The sequence below is a fragment of the Erinaceus europaeus genome, chromosome 12 (genome assembly GCF_950295315.1).
Source record: "Erinaceus europaeus chromosome 12, mEriEur2.1, whole genome shotgun sequence".
Taxonomy (NCBI): domain Eukaryota; kingdom Metazoa; phylum Chordata; class Mammalia; order Eulipotyphla; family Erinaceidae; genus Erinaceus; species Erinaceus europaeus.
Genome location: NC_080173.1, coordinates 100,831,115 through 100,844,349, shown reverse-complemented (window position 1 = coordinate 100,844,349; position 13,235 = coordinate 100,831,115). Strand labels below are relative to the sequence as shown.

The 13,235-nt window shown below is 49.6% G+C and overlaps 1 protein-coding gene across 4 annotated transcripts in view; it reads left to right on the top strand.

Annotated features, from left to right (window-relative positions):
• LARS2 (leucyl-tRNA synthetase 2, mitochondrial) overlaps positions 1-13,235 on the top strand; it is a 130,031-nt gene that overhangs the window by 45,051 nt on the left and 71,745 nt on the right. For all 4 annotated transcript variants that reach the window (XM_007531437.3, XM_060204816.1, XM_060204817.1 and 1 more), the window contains exon 7: positions 5,713-5,856. In XM_007531437.3, coding sequence (XP_007531499.1) covers positions 5,713-5,856 — 144 coding nt within the window. The remainder of the gene's footprint in view (positions 1-5,712; positions 5,857-13,235) is intronic.

The window sequence follows — 13,235 nt, the reverse complement described above, 5'->3', positions numbered from 1 at the left end:
ACTCCAGGTTTTAAACCCAAAACCTCACCTACACCTTTTTTTTTTTTTTTTTTTTTTTTGCCTCCAGGGTTGTCGCTGGGGCTTGGTGCCTGCACTATGAATCCACTGCTCCTGAGGCCATCTTTTCTCTTTTGTTGCCCTTGTTGTTTATTGTTGTTGTTGTTGATTGTTGATGTCGTTCGTTGTTGGATAGGACAGAGAGAAATGGAGAGAGGAGGGGAAGACAGAGAGAGGGGAAGAGAAAGACAGACACCTGCAGACCTGCTTCACCGCTTGTGAAGCGACTCCCCCTGCAGGTGGGGAGCCGGAGACTCGAACCGGGATCCTTCAGCTGGTCTCGCACCATGTGCGCTTAACCTGCTGCATTACCATTCAGCCCCCCCCACACACACACACACAGATATACCTTCTTTTTTTTGTCTTTTTTGCCTCCAGGGTTATTGTTGGGGCTCAGTGCCTGCACCATGAATCCACTGCTCCTAGAGGCCATTTCCCCCCCTTTTGTTGCCCTTGTTGTTGTAGCCTTGTTGTGGCTATTTTTGTTATTATTGATGTTGTTGTTGTAGTTGGATAGGACAGAGAGAAATGGAGTGGAAGACGGGGAGAGAAAGACAGACACCTGCAGACCTGCTTCACTGCCTGCAGAGCTTCCCCCCTGCAGGTGAGGAGCCAGGGGCTCGAACTGGGATCCATCAGCCGGTCCTTGCGCTTTGCACCATGTGCACTTAACCTGCTGCGCTACCTCCCGACCCCCTCTCCCTCCCCCCCCCCCCCCCCCCGCCCCTCGACACACACACCCTCTAAGCCACACCTGTAACCACTCCTGTTTCTGGGCAGTACCTTCTCTTCCTCAACACTTTAACCATGCATGATTTTTTAACATCGCTGGTCATTGGGAAAGTATTTAGTATTTTTTTAAAGTTTCTTTTTTAAAGAGTTTTTTTTTTATTATCTTTATTTATTTATTGGATAGAGACAGTCAAAAATCGAGAGGGAAGGGAGGAATAGAAAGGTGAGAGACAGAGAGACACCTGCAGCCCTGCTTCACCTCTTGTGAAGCTTTCTCCCGGTTCGAGCCCCCGGCTCCCCACCTGCATGGGGGGGGGGTCACTTCACAGGCAGAGAAGCAGGTCTGCAGGTGTCTGTCTGCAGGTGGGGACTGGGGGCTCAAACCTGGGTCCTTGCGCATTGTAATGTGTGCACTCAGCCAAGTGTGCCATCACCCGGCCCCATACTTACTATTTAGTAAAGATTAAACAGCAGGACTGGGGAGACAGCATAATGGTTCTGCAAAAAGACTCTCATCTGAGCCTCCTAGGCCCCAGGTTCTATCCCCAACACTACTATTTGCGAGCTGAGCAGTGCCCTGGTAAAATTTTTAAAATTCAAAGAATTAATTAGTTAATTAATTTAAATAAATAATTAAGGGGGCTGGGCTTATGGCACACCGGGCTGAGCACACAAGTCACTATTCGCAGGGACCTGGGTGAGCCCCCAGCTCCCCACCTGCAGTGGGGAACACTTCAGGTATCTCTCTTTTCCTCTCCCTCTCTCCCTCCCCCTCTCCTTTCAATTTCTTTTCTATCAGAAACAGATAATGTTGAAATATTGTCGTTTAGGTAGTAGTCCATGGAGCTGTGCAGGTCTTTCTTCCAGACGCTGAGGCGTCTCACTAGACAGTGTCACCAGGAGGGTCTCTGGAGAGCTGGGAGGCAGCGGAGCTCCTGGTGGACACAGGTCTCCCCAGATTTTGACTCCACTTGAAAGCTCAAACCCCTTCTTCCTTGGCGACAAGTAACTCCCTTTGATGTTTGCCGGCAACCTGAGCCTGCTGTCAGCCTTCCTTCGTACGCAGACACAGCCACAGGAACAGAAAGGGCTTCCCAGCCCACAGGCCCTCACGGGGGGGCTTTTCTCTCCAGACAGACTTCACTTAGGACTGCTTCCCATACCACCAAAAACGTCAGAAGGGTGTGTACACGCCACCGCTGCCCCATCTTTGAGTCATGCCTATGAAAATTGTCAGAGGAGATAGTGATGCCCACTCACACTGGACACTTCGAGAGCAAGAACACTGCAAATGGCCCCGAGGAATGTCAGCCGCTGGAGACTCTGCCGAATCCGATTCTTGACTGTCCCCACCCACAGTCCCCTCATGACGGGCAGTGAACACCCACCCAAAGTCCTTGACTGAAACAGACCTTTGGTATCATTCACACACTCTTCAGTCATTAAAAACTTGTTTCGGGGGTCGGCGGTAGCGCAGCAGGCTAAGCGCAGGTGGCGCAGAGCACAAGGACCGGCAAGGATCCCGGTTCGAGCCCCCGGCTCCCCACCTGCAGGGGAGTCGCTTCACAGGTGGTGAAGCAGGTCTGCAGGGGTCTGTCTTTCTCTCCCCCTCTCTGTCTCCCCCTCCTCTCTCCATTTCTCTCGGTCCTATCCAACAACAACAGCAGTGACAGCAATAATAACAAGGGTGACAAAAATGGGAAAAATAGCCTCCAGGAGCAGTGGATTCACACTGAGCCCCAGCAATAACCCTGGAGGCAAAAACAAACAAAAACCCACCTGTTTCAGCTTTGACTGAGTTTGAAGTAGGGCACCAAAGTAAAAAACTCTGGGTGGAAGGTGAAGGTAGATTTTCAGCTTCACTGGGGGTGGGGGACAGGACGACAGACCTTTGGTGGTGGGAACGGTGTTAGTAGATACTCCTATTAACTTAGGATCTTATAAGTTACCATTCAATAAGACGAGTAAGTAAATACCTGGCTCCCGTAGAAGTAAAAAGTGAGCGTGTGAGACATTTTCTTAAACTCACTTATCACTGAAGGGACGGATGTTTATTGCTGTTCATTTTTTAAAATCTGTGATTAGTAGTAGGCTACAGGATAATAAGGTGACAGTGCACAGCTCCACGCCACAGCCCCACCTCTGAAGTCCTGGGCTCCACCTTCTCACCCCTCAAAGAGAACCAGCAGAGTTCTCACGAGTCTTAGCAATAGGCGGAAAGGACGCTGAAGTTTGCTGCTCCTTCTCCCCACCTCCTGCTCCATCCTTCACATCTTTCACTTCTCTAGATTTTATGTGTGAGTGAAACCACCTGGCAGTTGTCTTTTTTTTTTTTTTTTGCTTCCCCCTTTTGTTGCCCTTGTTTTTTTTGTGTGTTTTTTAAATTGCTGTTGTAGTTTTTGTTGTTGTCATCGTTGTTGGATAGGACAGAGAGAAATGGAGAGAGGAGGGGAAGACAGAGAGGGGGAGAGAAAGACAGACACCTGCAGACCTGCTTCACCGCCTGGGAAGCGACTCCCCTGCAGGTGGGGAGCCGGGGCCCTGAACCGGGATCCTTCTGCCGGTCCCTGCGTTTCGCTACTGCCCGACCCCTGGCAGTTGTCTTTCATCTCTTAACTTGTTTCACTAAGCATCATCACTTCCAGTTTCATCCACAGTACCATCTTTTTGATTGCAGAGTAGTATTCCATGACTTCTGTAGACAAGTCATCTGTTGGTGGGCATCCAGGCTGCTCTCAGTTTTTGGTTATTTATTTATTTATTTATTTATTTATTGAATGGAGAGAGACAGAGAGAAGCTGAGAGGGGAGGGAAAGAGGGGAGGCAGCCCTCATAAAGATTTTTCCCTTAGGTGTGGTTGGGGGCTTGAACCCAAGTCCTTGTGCATTGCAGCATGCGCACTCCAGCCTGTTTTCCAGCCGCCTGGCCCCTAGAGATATTTATCTTAAATGACAGGCGGGCTGGGAGGTGGCTCAGCTGCAGAGCGCAAACCTTGCACACAGCGACTCTGGGTTTAATCTGAGCAACTTCGTGAGAACCGTGAAGAAAAGTCAGAATAGAGCATCCTCAATGGGGGGTCGGTGCCCTCATCTCTCTCTCAGAAAAAGGATTTTCCTATTTAAAAAAAAAAAAAAAAAGATTAAAAACAAATCAGAACTCCAAAGAGGGAGAGACCTTTCATAAAAGACGACGGGCTCAGGGCCAGAGAGACAGCACAGTGGTCTGTACAACAGACTTTCAGGTCTGAGACTCTTGAGGTCCCGGGTTCAATCCCTGCCACCACCATAAGTCACAAAAAATAGATTGTAGGTTCTGCAGTCCAGGAGCCTGTGAAGTGAGCAGAACACTGGGCTTACACAGCTGAGGCCCTGGGCTCAGTTTCTGGCATCGCAGAAGCAAGAGTGGTGCTCGGGCTCTCCCTACCCCCAACCCAGTGTGTGTGTGTGTGTCTCTCTCCCTCTCTCTCATTAATATATACATGTCTTTTTAGTGATGATCTTTTTTAAAAATATGTTTTTATTTATTACTGGGTAGAGACAGCCAGAAATTGAGGGGGGGAGGGGAAGATAAGGGAGTGAGACAGAGACCCCTGCAGCCCTGCTTCACCACTCGCAAAGCTTTCCCCCTGCAGGTGGGGACCGGGGGGCTTGAACCTCTTGCGCACTGATAATGTGAGCGTGTGTGAGCACTTGTGATGTGAGAGCTTAGCCAGGTGTGCCAGCTCCTGGCCCCCCTTTAGGGATGCCCTTAAGGAAAGACTACAGGTTCTCTCGGTCAGAAGAGTCTGTGGAGATTGGACTGAGAAGGGGCTGATGTTGATTAAGAGTAGGCGCAATACAGATTCCTGGGCTGCTGGGAACATTCTCTGTCTTAGTCTGAGCGATGGGTATATAAGTCTACATGTGTGTAAAAATTCTTGAATTAAAGTGCGCCCACATGATAGTTAACTTTTCAGCTCTGGGCTGTAATGGTGCTAAGGACTAAGCCTGGGGCCTTTGGTGCCTCGTGCTTGAGGTATGGAAGTCTCTGTCCATAATCATTCCACTGCCTCCCCAGCCCCATATGTGTGTACAGTTTCTAGGAACCTGAGTTCCTACCCTGTCTCTGGTGACTGAGAGACTGCGGCCTCTCTGCTGGGTACCAATCGGAACCTTCCCGCCTCCACAGGCTGTTGTGATGCCTGAGAATAAGTCTCAGCCTGGTGCCTAGCTCGGTATCTCACATGGGAGAGTTGCTCTTTTTTTTTTTTTTAATTTTTAAAAAATATTTATTATTCCCTTTTTGTTGCCCTTGTTGTTTTTCAATGTTGTAGTTATTATTGTTATTATTGATGTTGTCATTGTTGCATAGGACAGAGAGAAATGGAGAGAGGGGGAGAGAAAGACAGACACCTGCAGACCTGTTCACCGCCTGTGAAGCGACTCCCCTGCAGGTGGGCAGCCGGGGGCTCAAGCCGGGATCCTTACACTGGTCCTTGTGCTTTGCGCCACCTGCGCTTAACCCACTGCGCTACCGCCAGACTCCCGAGAGCTGCTTTTAACATGCTAGCTACTTCTAGTAAAGTCTGTTTCCCCTAAAATAACCCGAATCTTGTCAACAATTCTCAGTGCCGTTCTTTTCCTCTTCCTGTGTTTGCTAAAATTTCCAGTTCTGCAAGTTTATTCTTTCACGCAAGAGTTAGACACACTCTTGGGCTTCCTTCCTGCACCTGCTCGATAGAATGGAAGCAGGAAGGCATCGCGTACGTGTTCTTCTGATAGCTTGCTGCTAGAGCCTTGGCCAGACATTGGTCCACGGAGATGTCCTCGAGTCTCAGCGCAGAGATCCTGCGTTTGCAAACCCTCTCCCATCTAAGGAGCCTTGAAACGGTCCTGCCCAAGGCACTCACCAGATCGGACACTTTTGTTTCCTGAATCAAAACAGGCCTTGGTGAACTGGGACCCAGTGGACCAAACGGTGCTGGCCAACGAGCAAGTGGACGAGCAGGGCTGTTCATGGCGCTCAGGAGCAAGAGTGGAGCAGAGGTACCTCAAGCAGTGGTTTATCAAGACGACCGCTTACGCAAAGGTATGTGACACCGTGACACCGTGTCTCCGGGGCATGGAAGATCCTCGCTGCCAGGGACCGGCTCTGGCGCCCAGGGGTAGGAATGTGTGGGCAGGAAGCGGAGGAGCCTCGGCACCACTCGCTCATGGAGAAGATGATCGGGGCTCAGGCAGTGGCGCCCCTGGTAGAGCGTGCACATTACCACTCGAAAGCAGCCAGTACAAGGCCCTGGTCCCCACCTGCGGTGGAGAAAGCTTCACGAGCAGTGGAGTGGCGCTGTCAGAGTCTCTCTCCTCTCACCCTGTTTCTCTCTTTTAATATTTATTTACTTTTTCCTTTATTGGGGGAGTACTGTTTTTTCCCCTTTTGTTTGTTGCGTTTGTTGTTGGTCATTGTTGTTGTTGTCGTTGTTGGATAGGACAGAGAGATATGGAGAGAGGAGGGGAAGACAGGGGGAGAGAAAGACAGACACCTGCAGACCTGCTTCACCGCTTGTGAAGTGACTCCCCTGCAGGTGGGGCATCAGGGGCTCGAACTGGCATTCTTGTGCCGGTCCTTGCGCTTTGCGCCATGTGCGCTTAGCCCACTGTGCTGCCGCTTGGCCCCCCAGGGGATTACTGTTTACAGTCAACAGTAAATACAATAGTTCGTACATGTATAACATTTCTCAGTTTTCCACATACCAATACAGCCCCCACTAGGTCCTCTGCCATCCTTTTCCAGGACCTGTGCTCTCACACACACACCCCAGAGTCTTAACTTTGTTGCAATACACACACTCTAGTCCAGGTTCTACTTATGTTTTCTCTTCTGATCTTGTTTTTCAACTTCTGCCTGTGAATGAGATCATCCCATATTCATCCTTCTCTTTCTGATTTACCTCACTTAACATGATTTCTTCAAGCTCCACCCAAGAGGAGGTGAAGAAGGTGACTTCACCATTTTTACTAGCAGAGTAGTATTCCGTTGTGTATCTAGACCATAACTTGCTCAGCCACTCATCTGTTGTTGGACATCTGGGTTGCTTCCAGGTTTTGGCTATTACACATTGTGCTGCTATGAACACAGGTGTACACAGATCTTTTTGGATGCCTGTGTTTGTTCCTTAGGATCTATCCCCAGGGGAGGAACTGCAGGATCATAGGGTAGGTCCATTTCTAGCCTTCTGAGAGTTCTCCAGACTGCTCTCCACAGGGGATGGACCCACTGACATTCCCACCAGCAGTGCAGGAGGGTCTTTTGTCCCCACACCCTCTCCAGGATTTGTTGCTGCTACTTTCTCTGATGTATGTCATTCTCACAGGAGTGAAGTGGTATCTCTTTGTTGTCTTTATTTGCATTTCTCTGACAATCAAAGACTTGGAGCATTTTTCATGTGTTTCTCGGCCTTTTGGATCTCTTCTGTGGTGAATATTCTGTCCATGTCCTCTCCCCATTTTTGGATGGGGTCATTTGTTTTCTTGTTGAGTTTGGCAAGCTCTTTATATATTTTGGTTATTAATCTCTGATCTGATGTATGGCATGTAAGATCTTCTCCCATTCTGTGAGGGGTCTCTTTGTTTGGATAGTGGTTTCTTTTGCTGTACAGAAGCTTTTTAATTTGATGTATTCCTATTGGTTTTTTCTTGACTTAGCCTTCTTTGTAATTGGATTTCATTGAAGATGTCCTTAAAATTTATGCAGAAGGGTGGGGGTATAGCATAATGGTTATGCAAAGAGATTTTCATGCCTGAGGCTCTCAAATCCCAGGTTCAATCCCCTACATCGCCATAAGCCAGGACTGAGCAGTGCTCTGGTCAAAAAAAAAAAAAAAAAGATAAAAAATTTATGCGGAAAAGAGTTCTGCCAATATTTTCTTCTAAGTATCTGATAGTTTCTGGTCTGACATCCAAGTCCTTGATTCACTTGGAATTTACTTTTGTATTTGGTGAAATATAGTGGTTCAGTTTCATTCTTCTGCATGTTTCAACCCATTGTTTCCAGTACCATTTGTTGAAGAGACTGCTTTCCCCATTTAGTAGTCTGGGCCCCTTTGTCAAAGATTAGATGTCCATAGGTGTGGGGGTCTTTTGCCCTTTTTATGGGCTTCTATCCTTTTACAGCCCTCGATGATGGCCATCAACTTGAACCCCCAGCCATCTGGCCTAGGACCCCTGTCTGTCTGTACTCAGCACAGGAGCCTGTGTGACCTCTGCATCCCTGCCAGCCTGAGCTCACAGCACTGGTAGCAGTGCCAGCCGGTGTGAGTTTCTTGTCAGTTCACTTCGCTGAAGGGAGAGAGTGTGGGCAAGTGACCTCCCATAGCTCCCAGCTCTTTATGTGTTTAGGGACGCAGGGCAAAACCAGCCACTAAGGCGAGAGCCCTGCTTGTGAAACCACCGGTAGCCTGGGCAGAATAGCCAGTTCCAGGTGTGCCAGAATCACTCTGTGGGAGGCATCTTTCTGAACTTACTGACTGACTGCCGCGGCGCAGAGTGGAGCGGCCCTTCCCAGAACTCCAGGGGGGAATGATAGGGACCAGAAACACCTCACGCGACAGTTGCCTAGTTGCTGGTGGCACGGCACGGGGACACCCCTCCGTGCTATGACTTCAAGAAGGAAAGTGTGTTCTTCTCTGCTAGCACCACTAGGATGCCAGGACAAGCTGGACTTTTGTCAGACCCACTACTTTTCCTCTGTGGAAGAAAGCACACGGTCCGTCATGAATAACTTCTGAGCACAGTGACACTGCCATAGACCAAGTCAGAGCCCAGACGCCATGTGGGTATCCGACCTCAGTCTTCTCACTCCAGAGTCATGCCAGAAGTGAGACTGTTTAGAGAAGGGCCTGCGGATTGGGAAGGCTACTCATAGAGCTTGTTGCCATGGTGCCTTGTGCTTCCCAGCACACAGCACATCTGGAGACCAGAAGGAAAGAGCAGAGCTGAGAGTGGTGACTCCTGCATGCCAGGCCGTAGAGGCTCCTGCATGCTGACGGCGGGCGTCCTGGGCGTGACAGGGGCCGAGAGTCCAGATCACCTCCAGGCCCTGTCAAATGGCCCTGGGACGGCACCGGTGGGAAGGCTGCCAGTTAGCTCCTCTGTCTTGGCCCCTCTCTCTGCCGGGTGATGGAGTGACCTAACTGAGAGGCTTTATTCTGGAGACTGTCGGCTGTTGGGCTGAAGTGGTTAGTTACCATGGCGACTTGCCGAGCTGCAGTGCAGATTGGAAAAGCTCTTTGGAGGTCAGCGCTTGGTCTGCCCTGAAAATCGGGAGAAAGTGGGATGTGAGTGTGGGGGTGTGAAGAAATGGATACTCCCTGCGGGCCCTGGGTTCAGGCTGCAGCTGCACAGAGGAAGACCCCAGATGACCTCCCAGAAAATGCCTGCTGTGGGACCGAGGGCAGAATGAAGGTGCCCGGGGCTGCACGGTGCCTGGAGGCCTTGCCCTGTGCCCTGAGAGGCAGCTAGCTGAAACCCATCCCTAGCCCTCACCACCGGAAAAGGCCTTATAGTAGACTTGTGGAGGGCATCCTTGCGGAGGGCCAGGGCCAAAAGTCTAAACATCTCAAATGAAACATCTTAAAATCTAAACATGTTAAATCTTGTTAAGATAACAGTCAGGGGCAGGCGATGGTGCACCTGGTTGAGCGCACACATTACAGTTCACAGGGGCCTGGCTTCAAGCCTCTGGCCCCCACCTGAAGGGGGAAAGCAAGCTTCATGAGTGGTGAAGCAGTGCTGCAGTTCTCTCTCTCTCTCTCTCTCTCTCCCTCTCCCATTTCCCTCTTCATTTCTTCCTGCCTCTATCCAATAAAGTAAAAAAATTAATTAAAGTATGACAGGCTTAAAATGTACTTCTAGAACAAATCATATTACCTTTAGAAAGAGACACCATAATTCAGATTCTCTGAAAGGCTGGCTTCATGTGCAATGTCCCACATAGACTAAAACACTGCTAGACTTGTATTTAAAAGGAAATGTGACCCATAATCGAAGGGGAAAATAGAGCTTAATGAAAAATAAAAACCCTGAGAAGATCCAGATGTTGGAATTGAGAAAGTCCAAGGCATTTATTACACACGTGGTCTGGGATGTGAAGGAAACTTAATGAGTAAACAGATGGGAAATTTGAAAGAGAAGTGTGTTTACAAATGGAATTCTAGAACAAAAAAAGCACAGTATCAGAACTGGAACATTGATTACGGAAGGATAAGGAAGGCTTGAAGAAGGCCGTCAAATTCTAGAAGCCTACACACACACACACACACACACACACACTGACACACACGCTCACATACTCACACTCACTCACACGCAGAGGCAATGTCATAAGGCTGCAAGGTGTGCCGTGATCTGAGCGGCCGGAGGAAGGGAGGATGCTCGAAGCTGAGTCTGGGGACACATCAGAAAGGCTTCTTAGGTCTTTTGGAGTTTAAACATTATCTTGGGAGCCATAGGAAGTCACTGAGACTTTCTTTTTTTTTTTTTTTTTTTTGCCTCCAGAGTTATTGCTGGGCTCAGTGCCTGCACCATGAATCCACCGCTCCTGGAGGCCATTCCCCCCCCCCTTTTGTTGCCCTTGTTGTTGTAGCCTTGTTGTGGTTATTATTGTTATTGTTGATGTTGTTCATTGTTGGATAAGACAGAGAGACATGGAGAGAGAAGGGGAAGACAGAGGGGGAGAGAAAGACAGACACCTGCAGACCTGCTTCACCACCTGTGAAGCGACTCCCCTGCAGGTGGGGATCTGGGGGCTCTAACCAGGATCCTTCCACCGGTCCTTGTGCTTTGCGCCACGTGTGCTTAATCCGCTGCACTATCACCCAAACCCTGTCACTGAGCCTTTCTAATGTGTGTGTGTTCTACTTAATTTATTTTTTAAATATTTATTTATTTATTCTCTTTTGTTGCCCTTGTTTTATTGTTGTAGTTATTATTGTTGTTGTTGATGTTGTCATTGTTAGATAGGACAGAGAGAAATGGAGAGAGGAGGGGAAGACAGAGAGGGGGAGAGAAAGACAGACACCTGCAGACCTGCTTCACCGCCTGTGAAGTGACCCCCCTGCAGGTGGGGAGCCAGTGGCTCGAACCAGGATCCTTATGCCGGTCCTTGCACTTTGCGCCATGTGTGCTTAACCAGAGCGCTGCTCAGTTCTGGTTCGTGGCGGTGCCAGGGTTGAACCTGAGACTTTGGAGTCCCAGACATGAAAATCTTTTGCTATCTCCCAGCCCACTGCAGAAGGACTCTACGAAAGCAAATGGCATGATGAGATTCATGTTTTACAAACCTCAGTGCAGAGGACAGTGTGAATGCAGAGAGACCAGTTGCTGTTACAATAGTCCAGGCATATGGAGAGGGGAGACACAGCCTAATGGTTATACAGACACCCTCATGCCTGAGGCTACAAGGTCCCAGGTTCAGTCCCCTGCACCACCATCAGCCAGAGCTCAGCAGGGCTCTGGTAAAAAACAAACAACAAAAAGGAACAATAGTTCAGGCATGCATAGTAATACTAGTTTTACATTTATTATAATAGTCCAAGCATAGAGGGACTAAGTAGGTTAGAAAATACTTGGGCCAGGTGCTGGCACGCCTGGTTAAGTGCATGTATGACCACCCACAAGGGCCCGTGTCCAAGCCCCTGGTCCCCACCTGCAGGGGGAAAGCTTCACGAGTGGTGAAGCACTGCTGCAGGTCTCTCTCGCTGTCTCTCTTTTGCTATCTTCTCTCCCTCTCAATGTCTCTCGTTCTATCAAGTAAAATAAATAAAATGTTTTTTTAAAAAAAAATACTTGGGTGGTGAGACCTGTAGAGCTTGGAGGCACATTGGATGAGAGAGGAGGTGAGAGGGGCCTCAAGGTGGGAAAGCCTGCCCTGGACACAAAGTTGCAGGGGTCAGGCCTGGAAGGGGCCCAACTGGGAGTGCAGTGGCCAGAAGACATTGAGTAGAAATGTGCACACAATAGGTGCTGGGATGGATGGATGGATGGATGGATGGATGGATGGATAGATAGATGGATGGTGGATGGATGGATGGTGGATGGATGGATGGTGGATGGATGGATGGTGGATGGATGGATGGATGGATGGATGGTGGATGGATGGATGGATGGATGGATGATGGGTGGATGGATGGTGGATGGATGGATGGGTGGGTGGGTGGATGGATGGATGGTGGGTGGATGGATGGGTGGATGGATGGATGGTGGATGGATGGTGGATGGATAGGTGGATGGATGGATGGTGGATGGATGGATGGATGGATGGATGGTGGATAGATGGATGGTGGATGGATGGATGGATGGTGGATGGATGGATGGATGGGTGGGTGGGTGGATGGATGGATGGTGGGTGGATGGATGGATGGATGGTGGATGGATGGTGGATGGATGGGTGGATGGATGGGTGGGTGGATGGATGGGTGGGTGGATGGATGGGTGGGTGGATGGATGGGTGGGTGGATGGATGGGTGGATGGATGGTCGATGGATGGATGGATGGTGGATGGATGGATGGATGGTGGATGGATGGATGGTGGGTGGATGGATGGATGGATGGATGGTGGATGGATGGATGGATGGATGGGTGGATGGATGGATGGATGGTGGATGAATGGATGGGTGGATGGATGGATGGATGGATGGTGGATGGATGGATGGATGGATGGATGGATGGTGGATGGATGGATGGATGGGTGGGTGGATGGATGGGTGGGTGGATGGATGGATGGATGGATGGTGGATGGATGGATGGTGGATGGATGGGTGGATGGATGGATGGTGGATGGATGGATGGATGGATGGATGGATGGTGGATGGATGGTGGATGGATGGTGGATGGATGGATGGATGGTGGATGGATGGGTCCGAAACTTCACCATGGTCAGATGTGATAGGGCCTCCAAGCCTAGCTGGATAGAAATGAGCTAGAACTCGTGAGGAGACCCTGCTGTCTGCAAAAGGGTGGAACCATCAGCTAGCATCACTTCCGGTTGCTTGGACCTGAACATGAGTTAACGGGGAGGTTGTTGTACCACATTTGCTAGAACTGAGCTGGGCCAGGGCTCAGAATCGGCATCTCCGAGGTCCTCTTGAACTCTTCCTGTCTGTCTATCACTTCATCTTTGCAAGATAACTGCTACAGCTCCAAAGGTATCATTTTCATTCAAGGCAGACAGAAGCACAACGGGCAGTGTGAGGAACTTAACTGTTTCTTTGAACCGGAAGGCAACACCTTTCCCGGGAACACCAGCAGAATCCCGCTGTTGTCTGTTAGCCCTAATTGCGTCCTCTTGTCACCCCCACTTCAAGGACCTCGGGGCAGCAGGCTTGGGCATTGTTGCCTCTGTAATCATGCTGATGGGGGAAGAGAACGGGGTGCTGAGATGGCCAGGGGGCCGTCTTTGGAGCTCTGCATTTG